This window comes from Dermacentor andersoni, chromosome 3 (genome assembly GCF_023375885.2).
Source record: "Dermacentor andersoni chromosome 3, qqDerAnde1_hic_scaffold, whole genome shotgun sequence".
In the NCBI taxonomy this organism is placed as follows: domain Eukaryota; kingdom Metazoa; phylum Arthropoda; class Arachnida; order Ixodida; family Ixodidae; genus Dermacentor; species Dermacentor andersoni.
In genome coordinates this window covers 87,701,618-87,726,849 of record NC_092816.1, presented here as the reverse complement: position 1 = coordinate 87,726,849, position 25,232 = coordinate 87,701,618, and the positions used below count along the sequence as shown (strand labels likewise).

The following is a 25,232-nucleotide window of genomic DNA, read 5'->3' as shown; positions in this document are numbered from 1 at the left end:
ACCGTTCGCCAAAGCGTTCTCACCAGGGTGGCGCACTGGCGGCCAATTACTTCGTCTCGTGTCGATGCCTTGTTTCCGCGGAGTTCGTACCATGGTTGACCCGGCGAGGTTGAGGTAACGGCCAAAGACGGCTGCTGGCTTGAGGTCTGCAGTGTCGGCTGCAACTTACTTATCAGGCCTGGATATGCTTGCGATGAGACGCTCTTGTTTAAAGAAGGCTGCAGTGTAGACTGGCAGTGGGGTGAACATTGTCTATCCTGAGACACGTTCATTGGAGCTTCGTTGGTCGATAAGTCACACCAGGAAATTGATAACGCCCTAGCTGTTCTAACGCACATTTGGAGGATGTGGCTGGTCAGCAACAAAATACTCTTCAGGCCTCGAAAACCTGGATCGAGGCCCTCAGCTAGCGGGTGCCATTAGAATTCATGGTCGAGGTAGCGAACTAACCAGGAGCACCAGCAATAATTGCGAAGCCGCCTGTTTAATAGTGCTGCTTACAATAGTTGCAGCATGGAATGAATTCCGGGTTTCTTATTCTTTGTAAGCGGTTTCCGCTTCCCGGCACTATGAGCGTCGCGTAGATTCGTCGAATTTCCCGACGGTCCTGCCTGATACTTTCTAATAAGTCTCGATCATTTGCTAACGCTGCGGGTCGGAGACGGCCAGCTGCATCATTCGTTCTCACGTGAAGAACTTGAGAAGACGTTGAGTGGGGCACAAATGCAGCTGTGAAGTTTAATTTCGACGAATGTCGAAGCGTGCTGTCTAGTGGCGGAATCGACCTTAACGTGATGCATAGCCAGGCCGAACAGTAAGTGTAGATGGCAGTTGTCGTTGCCTTGTTTGTAGCCCCAATTTGTAGCTTTTTTTGTTTTTTTGTTTTTGGTGACGTGGAGTATATCATTGGTCCCAATGAGCTTTCTAGTGTATATGTTAGTGAACTCATTGTTCCCAAACAAGACTTGTTTGTCGTGTATTCGGAATAGCCGTTAAACCTCATCAAGCGTTAGACGTAGAAGGGCCACGCCGCTTGTTTCTGTGAACGGCAGAGCCAGCCGGCCGCGTCGTAACCTATCCTGAATGCAACCGTAGTATTATTGCCTTAGCCCCCTTCATTAGAATCGGGAACTCAGTTCCATGGTTTCTTTCACACGGAGACTTCAATCTGTTCAATCTGCCAGCAAATCTGTTGTCTAAAGTTCTGCAGAAGAAATATATAGGAAAAGTTGGTCTGCATCCTATGTGCACAGATCTCCAGTCGTCAATAGTCGCTGCTCCAGTTGTTTGCTTATTCCATAAATGTTTGATTATTCCATAACAGAAGCAGCCCCATAAGAAAGAAAAGCTAAGCTGGACTCTACATGGTGGTCTCCATTAGGACGCAACCAACCTTCGTTCTAATATTACACATGCATGCGCAGCATTGACGACTTTTTTCATCTGTTCAAGGTCAGTGTTAAAACTGGGATCCTTTGCTCTTCACAGAAATGCGCAGTGACTCTAAGCTCGTCTTAAAGGGTTGCTGAAAAGATAAATTCATCTACATTTAAGCAGGAGTCTCATCAGCGGACTATTATCACCCTAATTTTGATTTTAATGTCTCTTGAAAGCCATATATGTAATGTTTAAGCTTGCCGCACTTGAGAGTCACTACAGCCTTATTTAGAAAAGGTAAAAAAGTGAAAAGAAAATATTGGTGGAGCCCCTAGGCCAGGGACTCACTTTACAAACTAATTAACCGTATTATTGCGCATATTCTTCTCGTTTCTCCCAATGTCGACGTGATCTTGACGATGGTTGTTCAGCTATTTCAGTTTTATTGACTTCTAGCTCTTAAAATTTCGTATGTTCTTCGACATTCGGCGCTTATTAGCTTACGTGCGCGATTTCTCCCCCATGGTTAGAATGTTATTTACGTCCGCTTTATCTCTGTTCTCTTGCGTACTAACTCATCGGCTCTTAAGCACTCGCCACATCCACCTTAGATATTGCGGCGTGGTGGAAGCAGCCGCGAATCTTTTACATATTCGTCAGCAGCACGACTAATGCGGAATGTCGAACGCCATAAGGCATCGCACGTTCTTGTTATTTTTGTCCTGAGTGTTTGTGAAATTGAATCGGGTGGCTAAATTTAGAGAATAAAACCAAGAGAATTAACAATTTCAACGTTGCAACATCGCACTGGCAGCGGCTAGCTGATGACGCTCAACTTCGTCCTCCGCGCTCCAGTTCTCTAGTCGGCTTCTTCACCGCGACGCTACCCCACTGGCAGTGTCGGAGTGTCGTCCTGGACCAAGCTACGGTGGGGCACCGAAGGCGGGCACGAAGGGCTTAAAGTGACCAATATGAAGAATAACCGCTTTATTGCGATATCAATTATACGAAAACTTCAAGCGAATTTTTGCCGTCGGCATCGGCGTCGTCGTCGTCGTGAAGCTCCGCATATATTTAGGTATATTTAGGTACATATACAAAATGTTCTGCCGCCATATGCAAACACAAATGTAAGCTAACTTGCAGATAGCAGCTAGCTAGCAGATTACGTTCAACCGGATGCATTGCATGCAACAATAATATTTCTTAAATGTGCTCGTGCACAAATATTCATGCAGTCCTGCATACAGATTCACGGCTACAAGCATTTGTGATTTTTCGAATGCTTCCATTCGCATGCATGATTTTTGATGTGAAGTGCCGGACGGAGTACATATTTAAAGAAATTTCCAATAGAGTGCTCATTAGCAACCGCAACAGCAAGTGCTTATATATAATCGAAACGTATTTGGCAAAATGTATGGTTTATATAGCTAGTATATAGGGTGTCGATCCCGGCTATTTTAGCCAATCTGGGCAATGAAAATAAAAGATTTAAAAAGAACACGGTGCAAGACATACTATTATAAAAAGACCTACAGTTCAGATCTCTGGTGGCTGAACACCATAAGCCTTAAATTCGGATCTTACTGCATCACCTTTTTTTACATTATTCTTCGTTGAACAGCTTCGCAGAATTTATGTTAGCTCGGACACCCTGTATTAACAATAATCGACAAATAGTGTAAGGCTACAGTCTATGGATTAGCTATAGACAGATCCGCAGGAATCGTCTACAGACAGCCTATGTACTTATGTCCTTACACTTTTTGTAAACTAGTCTAAAGAATGTGAGTCTATAGGCACTCTATAAGCTGTCTATAGAATGATTATAATTCTAGTTTGTAGACAAATATCTGCAGATTGTCTAGAGAGAAGTGTATAGGAATATATAGTTCTACTTTTGTAGACTGAAGTCTATGGAATGTCTAGAGACAAATGTCTAAGATAGTCTATAGACATTTGCTTATAGAAACTTTATAGATTTCAGCGTAGAAAAGTAGAACTGCTGTATAGCGTTGTATTTTTGTAGACTGAGGTTATGGAATGTCTATAGACGTTCTATACACAGTCTATAGATCCAGACTTTTTATAGACTAGTCTATGAAAATGTATGGCCATAGGGCTATAGACTGTCTATAGACTCGCCTAAAGAAAGGTCTATAGACAGTCTATAGACTTCATAGACAAACGTCTATAGACTGTCTATAGACTTTCTATAAAAGATTTTGTAAGGGTAGTCCGTGTTTTTCTGGAGCGAGATCGCTTTCTCCTGAAGAGGCTTGTCCTTCTTCTTGTTAATCGAGGCTGCGCTGGCAGCAACCCTGGGTCCCGTTGCGGTATAGATCCTGACTTTGTCCACCACGGTCCTACGCCTTCACAGAGGCCGGCAAAGGTACCCCCGGCGCAGATCTTCAATGCGCATAGTGAGGAATACTGGAAAGGCCACTTGTTGACGACTCTAACTGCAGCTGAATCGGCCATTCGAGTGGCATTTTATTGCGGTGCCAAGGTCAGGGTAATGTTCTTGCGAAGGGAAAACAAACTGTGAGAGCGCGGCTGGGCACTGGTGCAGATTAAACTTCACAGCAGATTCCGTTCTGATGATGATGATCCTTAACTGCAGAGTGCACTTAGAGCGATCCAAGAACCAGCCGGTATAAAACGTTATACAATTAAACCTACACTAAGGTGAGAAAATAAACGTGCGACCAAAAAGGTGTTGCGAAACAAGAATAGCTCGTGATTTTCCAATTACAGGAAATGAAACGAAACTTTTAATGTATTTGCAACGCCGAATTTCGGAAATCCACCACTCGTCAACAAATACAGGCATTGTCGTTTAGTATGGAGCATCTAACATAGTGTCGGCAGTCGATAAATGTTAAGCATTGGACACGAATGTTCTCATTATTTGAGAACAATACATTTGACACATTTCTGAAAACGAAGTAGATACATCATAGACTTGTTTTCTAGTAACTTAAGATCATTCGCTTCTAACTGTGTATGAGCTGTGCCTATGAAATTTGCATTTAATCTTACGTTGCAGAGATACTTATAAATGTCGCGTGCTTTTTTTTTGTGTGCTTTCGAAAACTTCTAAGGTTGCCGAAAGTAATCACTGCCCACACAAGCAATTGACAACTTCAGTTTCACTATTTCTTTCGAATGTGGTCGTCATCACACAAATCACTTTAGCGGCTGCCCAAAGAAAATATTTTCGGCGTGTTTCACACGTACAGAAGTAAGTTCCATCAAATTTTAGTCTCGTCTTAAGACGAAGAAAGCATTTGAAAGTTTGTGGAGCAATCCGGTGGCCTAAAACAAAAAAGACTTCGAAGATGCGACTGCCAAGTAGTTAGGACTGAAATTAGCTCCTTGGCGTACAGCTTGTTCGCCAGCAAATCAGATTCTAGCTCACTGCCTCCTTTTTTTTTCGCCAGAGCTACTGGGGAGGAACTGTTCTCGCACAGGGAGAGAACTTCTAATTAGGTCAATGACTACAATGTCGGAAATGTAAGCTTGTTTTCGGTGATTGACGATTAAGTGGTTTCGGAGGAGCCAAATATTTGCTAATGTTTTCTTTCAAGCCTGCATCCCTGCGTGTACTGGTGAAAAATTACAGACGTTAGTAGATAACGCTGAAGGACAACGTCATCCGTTTTACTAGTAGCAGATTCTCAAAGAAATCGCTGCGAGACGTTGACAAAGACAAAGGAAAATTATATAGTACACCAAGAAAGTATATCTTTCGTAAACGCTACAAAACAGGTGCCAGACCCAATCTATTCTTAAGGAAGGTTGTTCACATAATTCATTATTGTTGGTGCTTCTCTCCCACAATAATATGATTGCTAGAAGATTCTTAGTTTATTGGATGCGGTTGTGCGTGCGATGTTTTGGTGCACATTCAATTTACAAATCTGGCCTCTCCACTGCACATACTTTTAGCCGGAAGATATCTCCCAAGGATTCTGCCACCCATTTACTATTTTCGCAATATTCCGTGTCTTCGCATGCGCTAATGTCTTCGTACTGTCGCTTTGCGCTTTCGGCTGAACTAGACGCATATATAAGTCATCGTTTTGCATTTACTTTTCGGAAAAGAAAGCTGGTAAGCCTTCTTCCAACAGATTGATATCGTAGCACTGACATCGTAGCGCTCACTCAACTTTGTATGGCTAGATGTTTGTTCTCCTATTATGTGTCTTACGAAGTACGAAACTGTTCTTGATTTCTTTTACGTAAAATACAGTGCCGGGCTAGTAGTTGGGCCAAAGAACAATGCAGAAAATTCACGGAAATAACTTTCGCGACAACCTTGAAATGAAAGAAGCGTTTTTTTACGACTCACTGCTAATGCAACCTCTAACGTGGTTCCATACCTCTTTGCAGGACCATCTCCGATACGAGGGATCTGCAGTTAAAACATGTCGTACGAAAGGCACATGAGGTGCTTGAGACTGATTGCATTAGTGCAAATTGTCATCCATCACGTGACCGAGCCTGCGCTCTCTGCACGTCGGACGTGCTCCGTTTTAAAGGCAGTGATGAACGTTGACTGGAAAAGGGTAGGAAATATGTTTTAACTTTGAACGCGTGCACGTATATTAAAGCGAAACCAGCGTGATAGCGTAGAAAATTTCATGCATGGAATCTTTTGCAGCAAAGGCCTGATCGCTCATCAATCTTCCACACAGGTGCCATGTCGTCGGTTAAACGAGTGTCTTTGGGCAAGAGACTTGTTAGCCTACCGTGTTTAGTATGTCACCAGGTGACATGTGTTGACGGGCAGAGTATTATCTTTCAAGGTGAAAGTCGTAAGCTGCGCGAATAATGTTGCTCCATGGTTTGTAAAAGAAGTGCAAGGAGTCGAAGTGGCGCATCCTTCTTTACAGTGAAACCGTTAGTGCGACTCGTGCTCCAAAACAATATCTGCCTGTTTTTATGATTATCCGTAAAAACTGGATTAATCATGAAGTTTGTGCATCAAGAAAATGGGAAATATATTAGGAGTGATATACAGCCAGCTTTCTAGGCGTGTGTGTTAATTAGGGGTTAAATGAAATTGGCAAAAGCCTTGTTTTCGGCCTGTTTAGAGGTGGTATTTAAAATCTTAACTGAGCTTTACCACCTCCCTGGAAGCACCGAAAACGGCAAAGGTTGGACATTAAAAGAAAAGAAAGGGGCCACACTAGGACGGACGTCCACCGAAAGTTTGAATGAGGAGGCTAATCATGTCATAGACTTGGCGCTCTTTGGTCAAATATGCCCTTGCGCGATTAAAACCCAGCAATCAGGCTAATCATGCGCTTGGAAAATAATTACTGAATTCTCACAAGTTTCAAGCGGCATACGAAGCGTGCATTTGGTTGTGCCGGTCGCCTCGGACAAGTATTCGGGGCACTGTTTATATTTCGTCAAAGTAGGAAGCATGTATCTCAGCTGTATAGGATACTTGCGTCATTTGCAAAAAAGATGGCTATTTAAATGTTCGCGAGTATCCTACTGCCGTTATCAGCAATGTTTCTCAGAGCCGTAAAACATATGTGAAAGTCATCTAGTTTAAATGTGGTAACAATGGAGGGTATACTATCGGTAATGTGGGGCGAAACTATTCTGTTTCTGGATTCGATACACGCGGCGCAATTAATTGCAGAAGATTCGTATTTATGTTGTTTGCCTTTTGCGAAGTTCTTCGTAGGTTTATTCGGTTTATTCAGCCAACCAAATCAGTCCCTTTGTTTATATTTGGCGAAATAAGTAGGACATTAGAAGAAAGGTGTACGTAGTTCAAAGTGGGTGATGTATTTGTGGTCTTTCCAATACATTACGTATACAGGTGATATGCAGCGTTATCAGCCTGTTTTACGAGTGGGGAGACATTTAGCCCGCAAAATTATTAAGAATGGGTGGATTGCTATGATACAACTGGGTGTAAAGTTGAATGCGCCTGCATCAAATGCAGTCTTCGTACATCATTGTTTTAGCAAATGCACAAAAGCGCGATATGACCGTTCTGCGTTATTTTTCACGGTGTGTCCAGCAACCTCCAGGTTACATCAAGCTTATATACGAAATAATGGACACGTTATGACCCGTGTGTACGCAAACTTCAGGATTGTTGGGTTAACTGCGGCCTTTCCAATAAATTACGTGTTCAAGCGCGCCGGAGCGTTAAAGGAGAGTTTCACGAATAGCGACAAAGCCGCACGGCTGCTCTTACATAAATAAAAATGCCACCGAGACCAACCCTACGATAGGAGGACTACTGTAGCAAACCAGTATGTGGAGTGACATCAAGTGGAGAAAATACAGTCCTTCCTAAAAAATTCATCATCAACTATTCGAAAGTGCCATTGGGCCGTTATAGGCCATGTTTCCCAATGTCTCGTATGAACTTTAATTTCGCTACACATTGCAGTTAAGATGCCCCCATTTCCACCAAGTGTGCACTTGGTGGATATGGAGGTGCCATAAATGTATTGTGCAGCGAAATTTAACTTTCCCGTTGTAATCAGGAGCACTACAACATATTAGTGAACCTTCGTTTGTTTTGGTGTTGTCTTCGTTATGCGGGGGTTCTAAGTACGTTTTCCCGTTGCCCTGGATGAGCTAAACGAGTTACGTGTTTATATTTATTTAAGTTTAGGCACTGGTTATAGGTGATGTGTAGCCTAAGTGTAAAGTGTCTGAAATAATTAATATGCAAGCGATCCGGGATGGTATAATATGCAAGCGATCCGGGATGGTATAAAAGTACTTTACAAGCAATGCAGAATTTATACCGCTGCACTGGGAAAGAACTCAACGCCACCGATATCAAGTCTAGCGGTAATGATACGAACATTATGGCCAACGCACTCGCAAAGTCAAATGTCTGTGAAGAAATAACGGCAGTTATAAAAGAAAATTTAATAAGTTCTCGAGAGCGTTACATGCAAGCTAGATTTCAAACGGGCTAGTTATATATGCGGGTTATGTTTAATCTATGTGGCTTATGACAACCAACGTAAATTGGAACTGCCCAAGATACATAGGTGCGCTGGCAATTGAGTTGTGAATCTCCAATGTTGAGTAAATCAGCCGCCTTTTCTATTTGCATTGCTAAAGTACATTCGATCATGTTTAAATGGTCATTCCGATCATTTCTTTTTATTAACAATCCTTCATTCTCATTCACCATAGCTAGTAGAGCCTGAGCTCCGTTCATTATTGCTCCTGTAGTTGACTCTAATAGAAAAAAAACATAAGCTTAGGAATACAGACAATATTCTAAATAAAGAAGCTGTAGCGTAGAAATGAAACGGTAGTCTCAATATTTCGCGGGCTTATTCGTCAAATTTACCCTGCCGATGAGATTGCTATGAGCCTTTCGTCCGAACAATGCACTGAACACGTGCGATTAAGCAGGCGTTGTATAGTAGCCAAATAGGTTGTTTCCGAATCCACGCCCTAGCGACGACTTTCTTCAGATAAAAGAACCCCGCCTCAAAGGCTATGCTTTTGCTCGCATGATACGCCGGAAGCACTCCGTGAGCTGGAAACACGTCACAGGCGCCATTCTTTAAACATCTACTTCAGCAAACGGCGTAAAGACGTGACACAAAGAAGGAGCACACGACAGAGGCGCTGAATTCCAACAGATGCGTTTTTTGCGCGAGCGTGAAATATATACGCGGAGAAGCATAAGTGAAAACACAAACGGCGCGATAAACAGGTGAACAGCGACTTGGGGTTGCCGATGGGCGGAGATGCGTTAAATTTGCAGATACGAGGTCTCCTTGTCTAATAACCGGATTGACGGCAAACTGATGCGTGAAGGAGCACGTTGGATAACGGCAAATGCCCCCATAATTTCACGAGTGCGCTGTTCAGCATGCTTTTCGATAAAGGTGACTCGACTAAAAGTGGAGAATGCATTCACGCGACTTGCAATGCCGAGCAAAGATTGCGCTATACTTTTTTTTGTGTTGTTGGCGTGCTCCAGGCGGCGATCTTTAAGGCAGCGTCCCATTTGGCCTGCGTATCAGAGCCCTCAAGCGCAAGGGTACGTCATAACGACTCCAATGATGCAGCTGGTGAAATGCGCCTGGTGAAGTAGTTCCCGCGGCACGCCACGTACTGGTTAAATATCGGTAGCATTGACATGCACTGAAAACACACGGTGTCGCACGGAAGGCATGGCTTTTGGTGTAAAATAATTTGTTCGTATACTTTTCAGCTCGAAGGAGTACGGTGGCTGGAATTGCTGCACTACCCTAACAAGGAGGACATATGCTACGTAATGCGTTTCTTTCCATCGAATGAAACCATGACGCTCCAGAAGGGCCCTGGGTATATGCACTCTTTTATTGTATTGTAGTTTACAGCAGCACATTTGTGAGATTTCTTGTTTTCGTTATTGTATTCGTGGCTGTTTGCCATTTGAGCTGTGTGAAAATTCTTATTCTCCGCGAGCGTACTGGCTGGTATTGTACAAAGCGAAGGTACACTAGAACGAAAAAAAAAAGAAACATTTTTGTTTTTTTTTTCTTTCTCTGGCAGTGTTCAGTATGCGTTGTGGATCATCAGTGCTGCATAAATGAGAGGAAAAGTAACCAAATAGTGTAGAGAATGCTACTGGCAATGACAGGAACTATTCTTAAATTGCAGTACGGTTTTGTGAAAATGACGCCGATGATGTCATGTAAATTCCAAGCAAGCTGGCAAGCGTGTACATGCGGGAAGCTGAACTCCTTAACCCCCTGATAGACGGGCTTCCGCCCAGCAGAGAGCTTCTGCGATAGCGAAAAAATCCGTGCCATCGAGCAAGACAGATTTCGACAGAATCGTTAACGTCTGCGCGATGTTTCAGGAAATAGACCCCTAGTGCCGGATGTACAACAAACGCTGGCATAGCAAACGCACTGCTGCTTATTGTCGGGCAGACGTTGCGCGTATTTACAAGCCATGGTTGCTTAGCGGCTTTGGCGTAGCGCTGGTAACGACGAGTTGACGGGATCGAATCCCCGCCGTGGTGGACGCATTTCAATGGGGGCGAAATGCGAAAACTCCTTTGTACAGTGCATTGGGTTGCACGGTAAAAAAACTCCAGGTGGTCGAAATTATTCCGGAGCCCCACATTACGGCGTGCTTCGTAATCAGATCATGGTTTTGGCACGTAAAACCCGAGAATGGAATTTTAATGGTGGGCATATTTGTATTCATACTGAGCAGTTTCCTGCTTTGTTCTCTTTTTCCTTTTTTTTTTACTCGACAGTCTTTTTTATAACAGCGTGATAAGGGCGACAAGTCTTTGACAGCGTCGCACATCCAGACCTGCAATTATTGTAGATTGCCTCAAGCGTTGAGCCGTCGCTCGAACACCTGGTTGCGGCTTTCATCTTAGCCGCTGACGTCACCTTCTCTCCCCGCTCCACCGCTTCAAGGCCCGCCAACGCATATAACGTACCGCGTTCTCCCTTCTTCGTTAGTTATTGGTAATTCTTCTGAAGAGCCACGCCACTGCCTGTTCGCTTAGTGCGGTTGCTACTAAGAAAATTTGTGCCCTCCCACTTCCCCTTATTGTCTCTTACGCCATGTCTAGGACACATTCCGACAGATTTGACTTGTCGCATCGAACGCTCCTGGGCTCTTTGGCTGTGCTGTTTACATGCGACTGGTCAAAATCGAGTGCCCGGAACACACTCGCCTGGATCATTTCAGAGTGCCCTGCTCCAACGCAGGACGCACGGTGGCGCTCTGACCAGTGCGACCGAGATCCGACGTACTCGCAATCACGCGGCTCCTGCGATTGCTCTGTACGAGCAGTTGGACGTTTGCCTCGGAAAGGATTACACTGGTTCCAATCTAGGAAGGGCTCTGCATCACTGAAAATTGTGCTGCAGCGCTGTAGGCACCATTTGCACCATGTGTTAGCCCAAATCTCAGCTAGATACCTTTACTGATCTGGCTTCCAGTCGGGCAATGTAGGGCAATGTATACGGCGCAGATGTACAGTTAAGTAGTATAGTCAAATTGAGGTAATTTCTTAGTGCTTGCTGTACGTGTGCAGCCGTACGTATTCCAAAAAGTGCCACCAGTGGCATACTAAAGACTACGTCTTTGAAAAGTTTGCAGATACTATTGCGACATCTGTCTAAAACAGCTGCCCGAAATTGTTTACGAATTGGCGGAGGCTACGCGTGGCACGGCCTTGGACGTGGGCAGAACAGGGGTGGCGCACCACCCAAATTACCTGCTCAAGCAGAAATATAAATTTCGGAACGTTACCTTGACGTTGCTGTGGCCAAGTCATAGCCAACAGTGCCTCGCTAACTGAACCAGGGCCATATAACATAGACCTATTGCAATCGGCTCACGTCAAATTTGCGTAATCGCCGACGCAAGGATGGGGCGGCGACCCGCAGTGTTGTTTGAAAATGCTAATGAAACACTCCCGTCGTTTAAGGGAGGTCATTTTTTTTTATTTCAGAGTGAATAGTTCTGCCTTGACAGATTTCTTTAATTTTATTGGCTGCCTGACCCGAGGAGAGAAGAACGCAGAACTGTAGAAGATTTAGGTGAGGCAGGAATAACGCAGTGAAAGTACAAAACCGGATGAGAGCAGCCGTCGCGGCGTCGGCGATTGCTCCGCTTCTCCTTGCTTTGGTTTTCGTGACTGGCACAAAATCACGGCGGCGTGCAATGGAATGGTCTAAAACTGCTGCTAAAACGAATCCTCAGCTAAAAAAAAAATTGCTGAGCGATGTCGTGTACGTCCGGAAGGGGCTCGACAACGTTATACTGTCAGTCGAAAATATTTATTACACGAAAATAGATCGATTTCGCCCGGCATGTGCGAGTAGCCATTGTCATAGCGATTGACGGGCAGCTATCTTCTATTCATTTTATAACGGCCAGTCTCCAGCTGTTCTGAAAAATGTTCATTATTGTTCAGCGTATTAATGTATAACGTCACTTTGACGGGCCTAAAATTATTAAATCCTTGGGTTTTACGTGCCAAAGCCATCATTTGATTATGAGGCACGATGTAGCGTTAGACTCCGGATTAATTTTGACCACCAGGTGATCTTTAACGTGCTCCCAATGCATGGGACACTGGCGTTTTCACAGAGCGTTATAAACAGACAGGAGGTAATAAAGCTAGGAACACGCACCACGTGGTCCCTGTGTCCTGTGTGCTCATAGCGCTCTAAGTTTTTCTGATAATATATTACCAACTACCCCACTGATCCATCCTTTCGGTAAACTGTACCCTAAATAACGAAGGCGCTGGAGAGTACGTAGACTGAAATCCTGGCAGCCGGCGTAAATGCATTTGCGCAGCCCATTTTGCTTACCCCAGCCCCTTTATTATTTAGGACACATTTTAACGCTTCGCTCAGGCTTACTTGACCACAATATAATGCGAATCTTTTTTTTTGTGCCCAGATGTACACATTGTTCCGTTGACGAGTTTCGGGTGGCAATTAAGTGTGGTGTAAATAAAAGTGTAGTTTGCTTTAGTTAATCTGCTGAACAATGCTAGCGCGCCAAAAAAAGGTCTTGGACGTTTCTCCCAACTTTACATACCCTTCAAGATGTTTTTTAACCAGAGCGGAAAGCCACAGCTTTGATGAGGTGCACTGCAGTTAAGAAAATTCGAGAGTGTATCACTCATGCCTATGCCTTATATAGATGGAACATTTAAAACAGGTATAAGCGGGTGGTTTCAGTTGATGGTTTTTGTTTAATGGCCGGTACAGTCTCAACTAGATTAGCCAGCTACGGAAGCCATATTATGAACCTTAAGCCGACAAATATTGTTGTCTTGATCATTCTTTGATCATTTAACAATATATTCTTTATGGAGAAGCTGGCTACACAGTAATTACCAATGATTCCAATTTACATAACTCTCCAGTCATGATGCTTGAACCGCGTGTTCTTTGCCCTATAGACACCACAAAAATGTTAGCACACTTGCAGAGCCGGAATGATATCGCATCTGAGGTCTTTTATTCGGTGAAGACGGCAATCTATATAGGTGCGGTCGAGGCACATTCCGTGGGTCACACCCGCCGTGGTTGCTCAGTGGCTATGGTGTTGGGCTGCTGAGCACGAGGTCGCGGGATCGAATCCCGGCCACGGCGGCCGCATTTCGATGGGGGCGAAATGCGAAAACACCCGTGTACTTAGATTTAGGTGCACGTTAAAGATCCCCAGGTGGTCTAAATTTCCGGAGTCCTCCACTACGGCGTGCCTCATAATCAGAAAGTGGTTTTGGCACGTTAAACCCCATAATTTAGTTTTTAATTCCGTGGGTCACAGAGCAATTTGCAGTTTGGGCACTTTTCTACTCATATCAGTGAAACATGTATACAGTCCACTCAGCTGTAACTTCTGGAGCATTTCACATAAATTGCCCCATCAATTTAGCTCAGGGTTTTTTATCCAAATACGTAAGCGAGGAGAAACAGCTTGTCTCGGTGACCACTCCTTCAACGTTGATGAGATTTGTTGCGTTTATAATAAAAAGCCTAAATTTAATGAGGGTAGCAAGCAGGTTTTTGATATACGTTGTCAATTTTCTAATAGAAGTTGTTGAAGATGACAAATTTTTCAAAAAACAAAGCTCCATGTTTACGGCTCTGTAACTGAACAATTAAGAATAGTGATATATTGCTGTGAATTGCATCTAATCATCGAAAGCGCACCAACTTGATACTTTCCAATTGGCTCCGAAGTACACCCCTAATGCGTGAGTAGGAGGTTTTTCAAAACCCTTGCAACATCCTCTATCGCATTCACGTAAAATATAACTTGATGTTTCAAATTTTCAGCTTTAGTTGTGCCAACAGAAGTAGTTTACAAAACTACGATATCTGTTCTTGGGGTAGTTGCGGATTTTTAAACGTCATGCGTCTACTTCTTTTTTAAAACAACAATATTTCGATTTTTTTTTAAATAGTTACCCCTCTAAGTCAAGATCCCGCTTCCAACAGGTTCTAGAGGGTAACTTTTTCTCTCAAATACAACAAGATTCACTAAAATCTATCCAGGTGTTATCCTAGAAAAGCACTTCTGCCTTTTACATGTGTTTGAATAGGCGACATCAGAGCTGGAGCCGAGCTAAAGCTCCCACTTGATAAAAAAATTGCTTCAATGCTTCAAAAAGAGTACGTGCTGAACAAATGGGAGAAGAAGCGGTGGCATATCGCTAAGCACTGCACGCTAACTTAGACCATCAAAATATTTCATTCTCAGAAAGCGAGGTACAGTAAACGTGCTCTTTAATTTCACTTAAATTTAGGATGAAATTATATTATTAACAAAATGACATCCGCAGATCAGTCACGTGCGACATCTGATTGTTTGCGGACAAGACGCCCAATAAAATGCGCCACTTTCTTCCCCCAGAAAGTGCATTCAATTTTTTATTGCTCATGTACCAATGTAACCAACCTAAGTGAAACAGTTCTTTTTAGTCTTACAATACGCTGCAAAATTGCAAAGTTTTCTCTATTTCGCGTTTCTTTTACAGCATCAGACAGCCGTTGCCCTCCCATGAATCCAACTCAGCCAATTTCTCAATGCATCAGCCATGTAAAAGCTTTTCGCTCTCCCCATACCCGCTCCGCTTGAACTCAATTGAAACAATCTAACCTCAAGCACCTCACTTCAAACCTGGTATTTAATCACATTTTTTTATATAACTTGTGTTCTAACCCACCCCTCATGCCAACTATATATATATATCTATATATGTATAGATATATATAAATATTCATAAAGATATACGCAGAATATAGATATATTCTTTACTTAATGTTTTCGGCTGGTGGACCAGCTTTCGTCAGAGTACAGTAACGTTACTTTCCTGCGTCTCTTTCCTGCGTATGTTACGTCGGGTCCTGCGTGCTGAACTTTGAAGAAAAACCATATTTATATAGATATATATAGATATTGCAAGGAAACTAACTAAACAGACAAAAAAAAGTCGCGATTCCACCCTAATGGCGAAGCATTGAGAGCGATATGAAATTATTAGACAACTATAAGAAGTAGTTTTATCAGCTGTATAAAGTGCGGTAAACATTCACTTAGTAATTAAATAAAGACGTATGGTGTCATGCGCGAACAGGCACACATGAGTTTCATCTCACTAGATGAAGGCATACGCTTGCCGTCACAATGATGGTGGTTTGAAGAGCCGCAGCAGCGGCGAGCCAACGCTTCGGGCGACCTCTGGCTTCATTGCGTTGCCGAAACTTGAGATTACGCGATCTCCAAGGCTAAGCGGGCGACAACACCGCGCAGACGAAGCCCCGAGCCATCTCGGCTCGCCTTGCTTTGCAATCGCTGCAGATTACTTCCAAGAAGCGGTGCGTAGGGCCAAGCTAAGCTGTGCCGTGCGCAGCCATGGACGAGCTAAAGGGACAGATGCGCACTCACCAGCATCCCCCCCCCTCCTCCCTTCTTGCGCGCTCACACCGGGAAAGCGGGAAGACATGGGAGCCTCGTTCTCGCGTTGGCCCGATCCGAAGTTGATTTTTACCTGAACACAAGTCTGACGAAAGACGCCGACAACCGATTTTATGGGATACGGTGAAGTCGCGTGAAGTTTTAACGTGATCGCGTTAAAAGAGTGACGCCAACAGGCAACTTATCAAGAGGTGGAGCCACTCCAGTTGAAACTTTGTCAGGTTGTACATGTCCCTCAGGTGACCTATATATTGACTGTTGTGACGTCGTGCCCAGGCACATTATTTAAGCAATCACTCAAAACTATTTGTTGCGAACGTTATTTTTATTGGTGTAGCTTTTCAACCAAGAGGCATTCAACCCGTCATGCTGCTCAGGGCAGCAGCTTTTATGGGGTTGCTCTTTCCCTTTCTATAACAAGAACAAATACTTAATAAATAACTTGTCGACTAGTTACTTAAGCAAAAACCAATGGAATAATTAACTGTTTACTTAATATTTTATTAAAGATATTATTCAGAGGCGGAAATGTATCTACACCTTCGGTCAGGGAGTCCATTGCAACGAATAGGGTGAAAATAAGGGAAGCCGGGTGCAACAGGTCATTCTACAATGTCAAAACATTACAGAATTACACAATTTCTGCAATAATGCAACAAATAAAAACATTCGGAAGAGACACCTAAGACTGAATACGTGTGGGAAAGCGAAAGCATTATAGTCGCTTTGGTGAAAGGTATTTTTTACCCGCGTTCCTTGTAAACGCAAGCTCTCATCTCCGTTCTAGCTGCGTTTCGGTAAGGCCAAATCAAAACGCGCTCGCTTGCCCGGGAGGAGTGCATAACTCGAAGAATGACTCGGCGGCATACAATACATTTTAATTTTATACGTTCATTTCATACACTCATGACGTGGCGCCACCTCCTCCCCATTGGCTGCGCCGTCACGTGCCCAAAGACGCACGCACTAGGCAACATAGAGTTTCCTACAGCATACTAGAGGGAACTCTGGCGCTGCAGTCATAGTACTACCATGTAAATGATGGGAAGTGCATGGATTTGTCTGATTTTCGTGCTTGTGGATTCAGACGTTCTTGTGACTTGTTCTTGTGGTCAGCGTTAGGTCACGCCTAAAACAAATATTTAAAAAAATATATGAAGATAACCTGCGAACACTTTTTGCGATAGAGTTTAGCCCGAAGAAAAACATGGATCATAAATGAATTTTCTGTGCCCAAGTTGATACTGGCTGTGAATATTTGCCGCTTCTAGTGCTACTATTTGTTGTACTATCATTATAATAGGTGTCAATGCCAGTTTTTCCAGCATTTGCTTTCTTGACAAGCAAAAGCATTAAAGTAATCTCAAGATTGAAAGTTCTATGCGCATGTGTAATCACGCATGTAAAAGTTGGCACGATGTGCTCATATGTGAAAGATGCTAATTTATGAGCTTACAGTCACCGAATGCATTTCGTGACTAATTTTATAATATCACAATTTCAGAACTTCTGATGAGAAATTCGCTATAAGTTTAATTTTTGTTTCAATATGCAGACCGAGAGGCCCTCTACCAAGTCCTTCTTTCTACAAGCTGCGAAAGGACGGTGAGAAGCGGTATATGTATGACCACGGTGAGTAGCGTCAGAAGCTGCAGTCACAATTTATTCACTGTTGGCATTATTAGCATTTCGCTGCTGTAAGTTTCCTTCACAAATAAAATGCCACATCTGGCTTTCTTTCTTCGGCCTTTTACAAGATGAAAAATTTTACCAAGTTTTGGACACGGACTATGCAACCTGGGCCCTCATTCACAACTGCTGGGAAGGCAGTAAGTAAGACACCAACGAGAAAACTACTGAGATTGAGACAATCATTCTTAGTACCGGCGGTAGACAATTGATAAGCGTATATGCTATATTCATTCAAATGGTTCGTGTCCAATTAAATTATTTTTTACTCTCATTACTTCCAACAGGGACTGGATCGTGGTTTATCATTGCTCTGAAGAAACCAACGTCAGAGATACCTGCGAACATAATGGCAAGGATTCAAAGTTCTCTTGCAAAGGCTGGACAGACCAAGAAGTTCACATGGAATCGTTCTCGCTGTATGCTGCAGAAGACGTTCAAGGAAGATTCTCGTGGAAAACTGACAATAGATGCGGAGATAATCCCAGATAAGAAGGTGCCTCGTGATAAGCTGAGCTTGGTGGATGGACTGGTCCCAGAGCAGAAGGTGCCTAGGGATAAGCTGAGCTTGGTGGATGGCCTGGTGCCTGAGAGAAATGTGCCTCGTGATAAGCTGAGCTTGGTGGATGGCCTGGTGCCAGACAAAAAGGTGCCTCGTGATAAGCTGAGCTTGGTGGATGGGCTGGTGCCAGACAAGAAGGTGCCTTATGATAAGCTGAGCTTGGTGGATGGGCTGGTGCCAGACAAGAAGGGGCCTCGTGATAAGCTGAGCTTGGTGGATGGGCTGGTGCCAGACAAGAAGGGACCTCGCGATAAGCTGAGCTTGGTGGACGGGCTGGTGCCAGAGCAGAAGGTGCCTCATGATAAACTGAGCTTAGTGGATGGACTCGTCCCAGAGCAGAATGTGCCTCGTGATAAGCTGAGCTTAGTGGATGGGCTGGTCCCGGACAAGAAGGTGCCTCGTGATAAGCTGAGCTTGGTGGATGGGTTGGTCCAAGAAAATGTCAAATGAGTCAATAAACGTTTTGGTAATAGCACGAAATTATGCTAAAATATTTTTGAGGAAAATAATAACTGTATTTTTTCAGCGAGAGCTAGAATCCTTCTTGGATAGCCTGCACATCTTCCACATCCCCGAATTGTAGAATTGGAATCTGGTTGCTGTCACTTCATGAAACGCAATAGAACGCTGAATGATACGAATGATAACTAAGTAAAACAGCACGAGTGCTAATTTCAAATATACGTTAAGAAGGGTTCGCTCCTTCAGACAGTCACCCATACCTATATCAAGGCTTTGTCTTTGATTATTCTTCTTGTATGGTGACATACATAGCCACGATTGCTGAGGTATCAAGCGGCTATATACATCCGAAACCACGCTTTGCATAATACACTTATAGGTCATATCTCATTTTACATAGTAAGTGTTTTACCTTTCAATTATTTGCAGATTCCGCGCATCTGCTATCTTCCATCCGTGATTTCAATTTTGTTAGGTAAGGTAATCCTATAAGATCGCTGCAGTAGTTGCCATGCATATTGCTGCTGACAGATATTGGCTCGAAATCCTGCAACAGAATTATTCCGCAATGATTGTACACGTTTCTCACGTTGAAATGGACAGTGTACAAACATCGCATTCTGCCGGTGCTAATGTATGGGGCAGAAACTTGGAGGTTACAATAAAGCTCGAGAACAAGTTAAGGACCATCCAAATAGCAATGGAAAGAAACATTTTAGGTATAACGTTAACAGACAGGAAGAGAGCGGTGTGGATCAGAGAGATAACGGAGATATTCGATATTCTAGGCCACCCAATGCGTGGGACAGATAACTAGTGGGCCATTAGAGCTACATAATGGGTGCCGATGGCTGCGAATCGATGTCGAGGCCAGCAGAAAATTTGGTGGGGTGTTGAAATTAAAGTATGCGAAAGCAAGTTGGAATCAGCTAGCGCAAGACAGGGGTCATGGGGGATCGCACTTCGCAGTGAACGGGAGACATTTATAGGCGGCGGCGGCGGCGGCGGCTGCTGCTTGCTGCTGCTGCTGCTTGCTGCTGCTGCTGCTTGCTGCTGCTGCTGCTTGCTGCTGCTGCTGCTGCTGCTGCTGCTGCTGCTGCTTGCTGCTGCTGCTGCTTGCTGCTGCTGCTGCTTGTTGCTGCTGCTGCTTGCTGCTGCTGCTGCTGCTTGCTGCTGCTGCTTGCTGCTGCTGCTGCTTGCTGCTTGCCGCTTGCCGCTTGCCGCCGCCGCCGCCGCCGCCGCTGCTGCTGCCGCTGCCGCTGCCGCTGCTGCTGCTGCTGCCGCTGCTGCTGCTGCCGCTGCTGCTGCTGCTGCTGCCGCTGCTGCTGCTGCCGCTGCTGCTGCTGCTGCTGCTGCCGCTGCTGCTGCTGCCGCTGCTGCTGCTGCTGCTTGCTGCTGCTGCTGCTTGCTGCTTGCTGCTGCTTGCCGCTTGCCGCTTGCCGCTTGCCGCTTGCCGCCGCCGCCGCCGCCACCGCCGCCGCCGCCGCCGCCGCCGCCGCCGCCGCCGCCGCTGCCGCCGCCGCTGCTGCTGCTGCTGCTGCTGCTGCTGCTGCTGATGATGATGATGATGATGATCTCGTAATTATAAATAAAGACGAGGTGCGGACGCGCGACCTTCAGAGGAATTGCAATTTCCAATTTCATTCCTTAGCCACAAATGCGCGCCTCGTGTAGTTTCTTATAGTTCGATGTACTCTTTTTTGATAATATATTATTCTTAATTTTCCTAAAACCCTTTTCGCATGTCATACTTACCGATGAATGTACAAATCACCCTTGTAATCAGACAGCGAGAAGAATATGTGTAGGAAGGCGACGAGGACGACGACCGACGAGACGTGCCGCCATCCCCTACATTTATTTGGCAAGGGAAACGAACAGAGCGGAGACGAGGCTGCGGCGACCAGCCCGGGCCATAACGATAGCGTGTTATGCTCGTGACCCGACCTACGTGAGGTGCACGGACGTAGATGACTGATGACGATGCGCGATGCAAGAAATTACGCCACTGTGGTTACCGTAGGAGATAGATATCATTTCCACGAAATGAATTTGAAACGAAGACTATGGAGCCAGAGGAAGCATAGCTCAAATTAAATTATCTTTGCACATGCAAAACCCGCCATATACAAAATCCGCAGATGTGCCTCTCTACAGAGCTTTTTGGAAGTATCCAAGATGGCGGAGTTCGGGCTACAATCGTAATTAAGGTGCAAACGTAAAATTTAGAGCTACAGTAAATAACGGGAACGTGAAAGTGCCCGAAAAGAGAACTGGCCCTATACGAGAAAGCGAAAGCCATGCCCTCATATTCCATATTGAGCGTGTTGCGCTTTACGAATTACCCTACCACGTGGGCGAGCTTTCGTGTACTTTTCATGCACCCGTTGATGTGTAAAGACTAGCCTTGCAAGTGCTGACCTGCGACTCTCACAACAATGGCAGTGGACGTAGAACGTCCTTTATTGAACCAAAGGCATCAAGTAGTACGCAAGTTCAATTGGAAGCAACAGGCCAATAAGCTAAACCCTTTCCTGCTGCCTCAGGACACCAAGGCTCTCAAAGTCGAGGCCCTTGCTGCGCAATGATAGAGAACATTAAGGGAATTCGGAAAGCTAATTTCATCCCATTTCTTTTCTTAATAATATATTGGATCGCGTAAATTAAGTATTTCGCCTGTGCTTTCTCGCCCTCACTGTCTTTTTTCCTCATATGAGTGTGAAAAATTAAATTATGGGGTTTAACGTGCTAAAACCACTTTCTGATTATGAGGCACGCCGTAGTGGAGGACTTCAGAAATTTATACCACCTGGGGTTCTTCAACGTGCGCCTAACTTAAGTACACGGTAATTTCGCCCCCATAGAAATGCGGCGGCCTTCACATGAGTGTAAGTAAATTGTGAACAAGGTTACACTGTGAACCAATTGTAGCAGAAAGGTCGCGTATATTCTGCGCTAATCATAGGCGAAGGTCCTCTACCGGTTTTTGTTTCCTGGCTTATCCGGAGTCCATTCTTGCGCCGCCGTGGTCGTCAGTTTCCTTACCGCGTGTCCAGCGGAACAAGATTCGGACACTGAACCCTTGCCCTGTGTCCCATTTATCGCGCTCTTCTTCTCCCGTATATAATACCAATTCATCCATCACTGAGTACTTCTAGGTGCCACGTCGATCGTGCTTTTTTTGGTCAGGCACTAACAAAAGACATACATGACTCTACGGTAATGCACTGTTACTTGAACATCTCCGTCTAGTTTAAGTATTTGACGTGACGTCAGTGGCTTAGAACTTGACGCATGCAGCCGTATGTTTTCTGAAGGAAACCCGTATGTTTCTCAGAACACATCAAACGTGCCGCACTAAACGAAGAATGCAGTAAACCGGTCAATGATTGAATTGGGAGGGAACGTGCAAAGCGGCACGACGATCTCTGATTTTCCAGGCTCATTCAATGAACACATGAAGTAGTGCGGCATAGTCGCCCATATTACGTTAAGGCGCGAGTTTTGAATTCTTTTACTGATATTCGAGCTGCCTCCCTTGTCCGTGGGACGCCACCCGAAATAGTTATCCCATCGATTGCTATAATTAATTCGTTCAGATTAGTGCATAGATATTATCGTGAAGGTATCGCAAGTTTACTCTACAGAACTTCATATGTGCATAACCACAGCTTATTTCTTCGTGGTTTGGTTGATCATCTCATGCACTGAAAAGCAATAAAAATGGCGAATAGTTAGCTTGTATATAGCGTCCAACCTTGATGTATATAAACAAACAATCTCCGTATAAGCAGTAATGAATAACTGGGATTTGCTAAATGAGCTAATAGCCTTGTGATGCCGCCTAATATTTCGGAAGAATGGTCTTGAAAGCTGAGCCATCAACATACAATTTATGTATTTTCTTGCTTCTTTTTCAAAATAAAAATTATGTCCACACCATCGGTAATTAAGGTCGATCCCATATGTGAGCCTTAATTCCTTTGTTGTATATTCTTAATAATACGGGCTGAAATGTTTAGAGAATAAAATAGATAATCCGTAGTAAATTCTTCTATAGAGAACTGTATTAGAACTGATGCTGCGACATTTGGTTGAAATATGCCATGTTTATTAACCTTACATAAATCTTTGCAGGCTTCACATGTAAGGAAGCTTGTCCCACTACTTTTGAAAAACTGAGCATGCATATCCGGAAATGATTACACGCAAACAGTGCGGGCACACCCAATGACAGCTCGAGTAAACCGGAAGAAGATGTGGACAAAAGTGGTTTATTATTCGTTTTGACGAAATGTGCCGGAAAGTTCTAGTTACAAGTTGCTTTCAAATAATAATACATTATATTTAAACAATATTTAAAACAACACATACAAAAGAAAAGCGCCGGCTACGGTTCTGCGTAACAATCAGAAGAATGTTGGAATTTTTATTTTTTTTTTGCGCGGTGGAAATAGAAAACGTCGGGGCAGCTACTTCACGTAAAATAATTGACAACGAACTTCTCACGTAGAAAACATCACCACAAAAGAAACTCACAACTTACTTTTTGGTCGTTAATTGCAAGGGGAAGCTACGTTGCCCCATTTTGGGGAATTCTTAAGTTCATTTTAGAGAATTCTTGAGGTCAGAGATGTTACTCACACTACAGTAAGTCACATAGTCGTCAGCGAACATGTTAATTCGACAAGATACGTGCAGCGGAAGATCGTTAATGTACATTAGCAAAAGCATATTATACTATAAGCAAGAATATGTTTATTAGGAGCTGCAGCACATACAGAAATTTGAGGAACGCCAGCGAGCCATATGACAAGCAGCCGCTCGTAAAAAAAAAAAAAAAAAAAAAAAAAGCTGATTGCTCTCTCTCTCTTTCACTTTGTGGTTACGTGCCGAATTTCTCAGTGATCAGCAAGAACAAAAAGAAAGCCTTTTTACATGTACGGATGGCGATTCCTGGGGCAGTTGAACAGAAAGAAGTCTTGAAATTTTTATGTTTCGAGGTAGAGCTTCATATATTAATGTTTGGCTGCAAAAGCGTGATTCGCTTCTGCAGCGGCGGTTTAGTATCTGTATGTCGGGGCTTTGCTACAGGCATGGTCACGTGATAGTAACGGGTGCTGACAAGCAGATGAGGCCGCGAAGAAACTATTGATACACAGACATGGCGGCCATGCTGGGTGCGTACGTGATCATCAATTCTCGTATTTACAGGCGCGGCGGAAGTCTGCCTGTTACCATACCTCTGTAATCGCAAGTTACACAGCTACTGGTGGGTTTAAGAATGGAGTGCAGAATTTTCGGGCTCAAAATTTAATTACATAAACTTGAAGAAAAGAACAGCGCAAGCGAGACGAGGACGAAAAGAAGACAGGTGCAACTGGCAGGCGCTATCTGTCTTCTTGTTGTCTTCGTCTCTTTTGCGCTGTTGTTTCTTCAAGTACATTGACTTTGACAACACAAATTGACAACCTGTCGTCGATACACGTCGTGCATAGGCAAGGTCATGGAAAGGATAGTACTCAAAAGCGTCCAACAACACCTAGATGAAACCTAACAAATGCCGGACACCATCTTTGACTTTAGACGACATCTCTGGACGAAGGACGTGCTAATTCAATTGAAGGAGGAGACACTGATTCCTGCCACAAGCTCCTCACAACGGGCGATTCTCGCGCTAGACCTGAAGAGTGCAGTTTATAACGTGGCACACGAGGCGATCGATCGGGATTTCGACAATACATGATGCAGGGGGAGAAGATACAATTAGGTTGTTGATTTTCTTTCTCACCGCACAGTCATACTCAAGATCGGGGATATAGTATCTGACTCCATCACACTGAGAAGCAAAGACACTCCCCAAGGCTACATTCTCTCCGCACTTCTCTTTATCATCGCGCTCCTGAATCTCCGGAGGTGGCTGGGGAGCATACGCAACCTACGCCATGCACCATATGTCGATAATGTCACCCTAAGTACGGGTACGGACTCGCTCGGGGGCCTGCAACTGGCAGCAGATACAGCAAACAAATATGCAAAGGAGAGCGGACTTTTCCGCTCGCCTCAGAAGTCAGTGCTTCTTGTGGTCCAGCGGCGTCGCACCAAGAAGGATGAAGATAGCGTACAGATAATCCCAGAGGGACAGGTTATAAAGCCTCGAAAAACCCTCAGAATCCTTGGACTCCTCAGACAAGATGATGCAGAATGCGAGCAAATGCTCTCGCGCCTCACCAGGACGAAGCAGCAGCCCTTACATATGATTCGTAAAATAAAAAAAAGACGCTGAGACATGGAAGGGAACGGCACCATCCGCCTCGTTCGATCGTTCATTCTATTTAGGGTGAGGCATCTAGCGCCGTACACGGTACTGATGAACACCGACAAACACATACTAAACACACTCACTCGAAAAGCCACAAAGCAAGCCCTTGGTCTCCCTAGGAACTCGTCCACAGACAGCAGTCTCCATATTGGTCTCCATAACACGGTTGAAGAACTAATAGAGGGCCACCCCTCTCTTCCCCCCCCCCCCCCACCCACACACCACCAAGGGCGGCGCGAAGCAAGAGCAAAGGCCCTAGGCAAGACTTACTGGTCCCTCAAGGAGGTGGTCTACACAGATGCAGCTGCATACCGTGGAAGAGCCTGAGCGGTCTCGGTGACGACAAAG

At 44.4% G+C, this 25,232-nt stretch overlaps 1 protein-coding gene across 1 annotated transcript; it reads left to right on the top strand.

The window, feature by feature from the left end:
* The first annotated feature begins 403 nt into the window (after window positions 1–403).
* Window positions 404–18,631, top strand: LOC129383184 (uncharacterized). The gene is made up of 6 exons (XM_055067505.2): window positions 404–1,452; window positions 5,776–5,951; window positions 9,605–9,717; window positions 17,405–17,481; window positions 17,607–17,678; window positions 17,826–18,631. Exons 2-6 carry the CDS (start codon window positions 5,811–5,813, stop codon window positions 18,548–18,550), a joined length of 1,128 nt encoding a protein of 375 aa, XP_054923480.2. The 5' UTR covers window positions 404–1,452; window positions 5,776–5,810; the 3' UTR covers window positions 18,551–18,631.
* The last annotated feature ends 6,601 nt before the right edge of the window (window positions 18,632–25,232 follow it).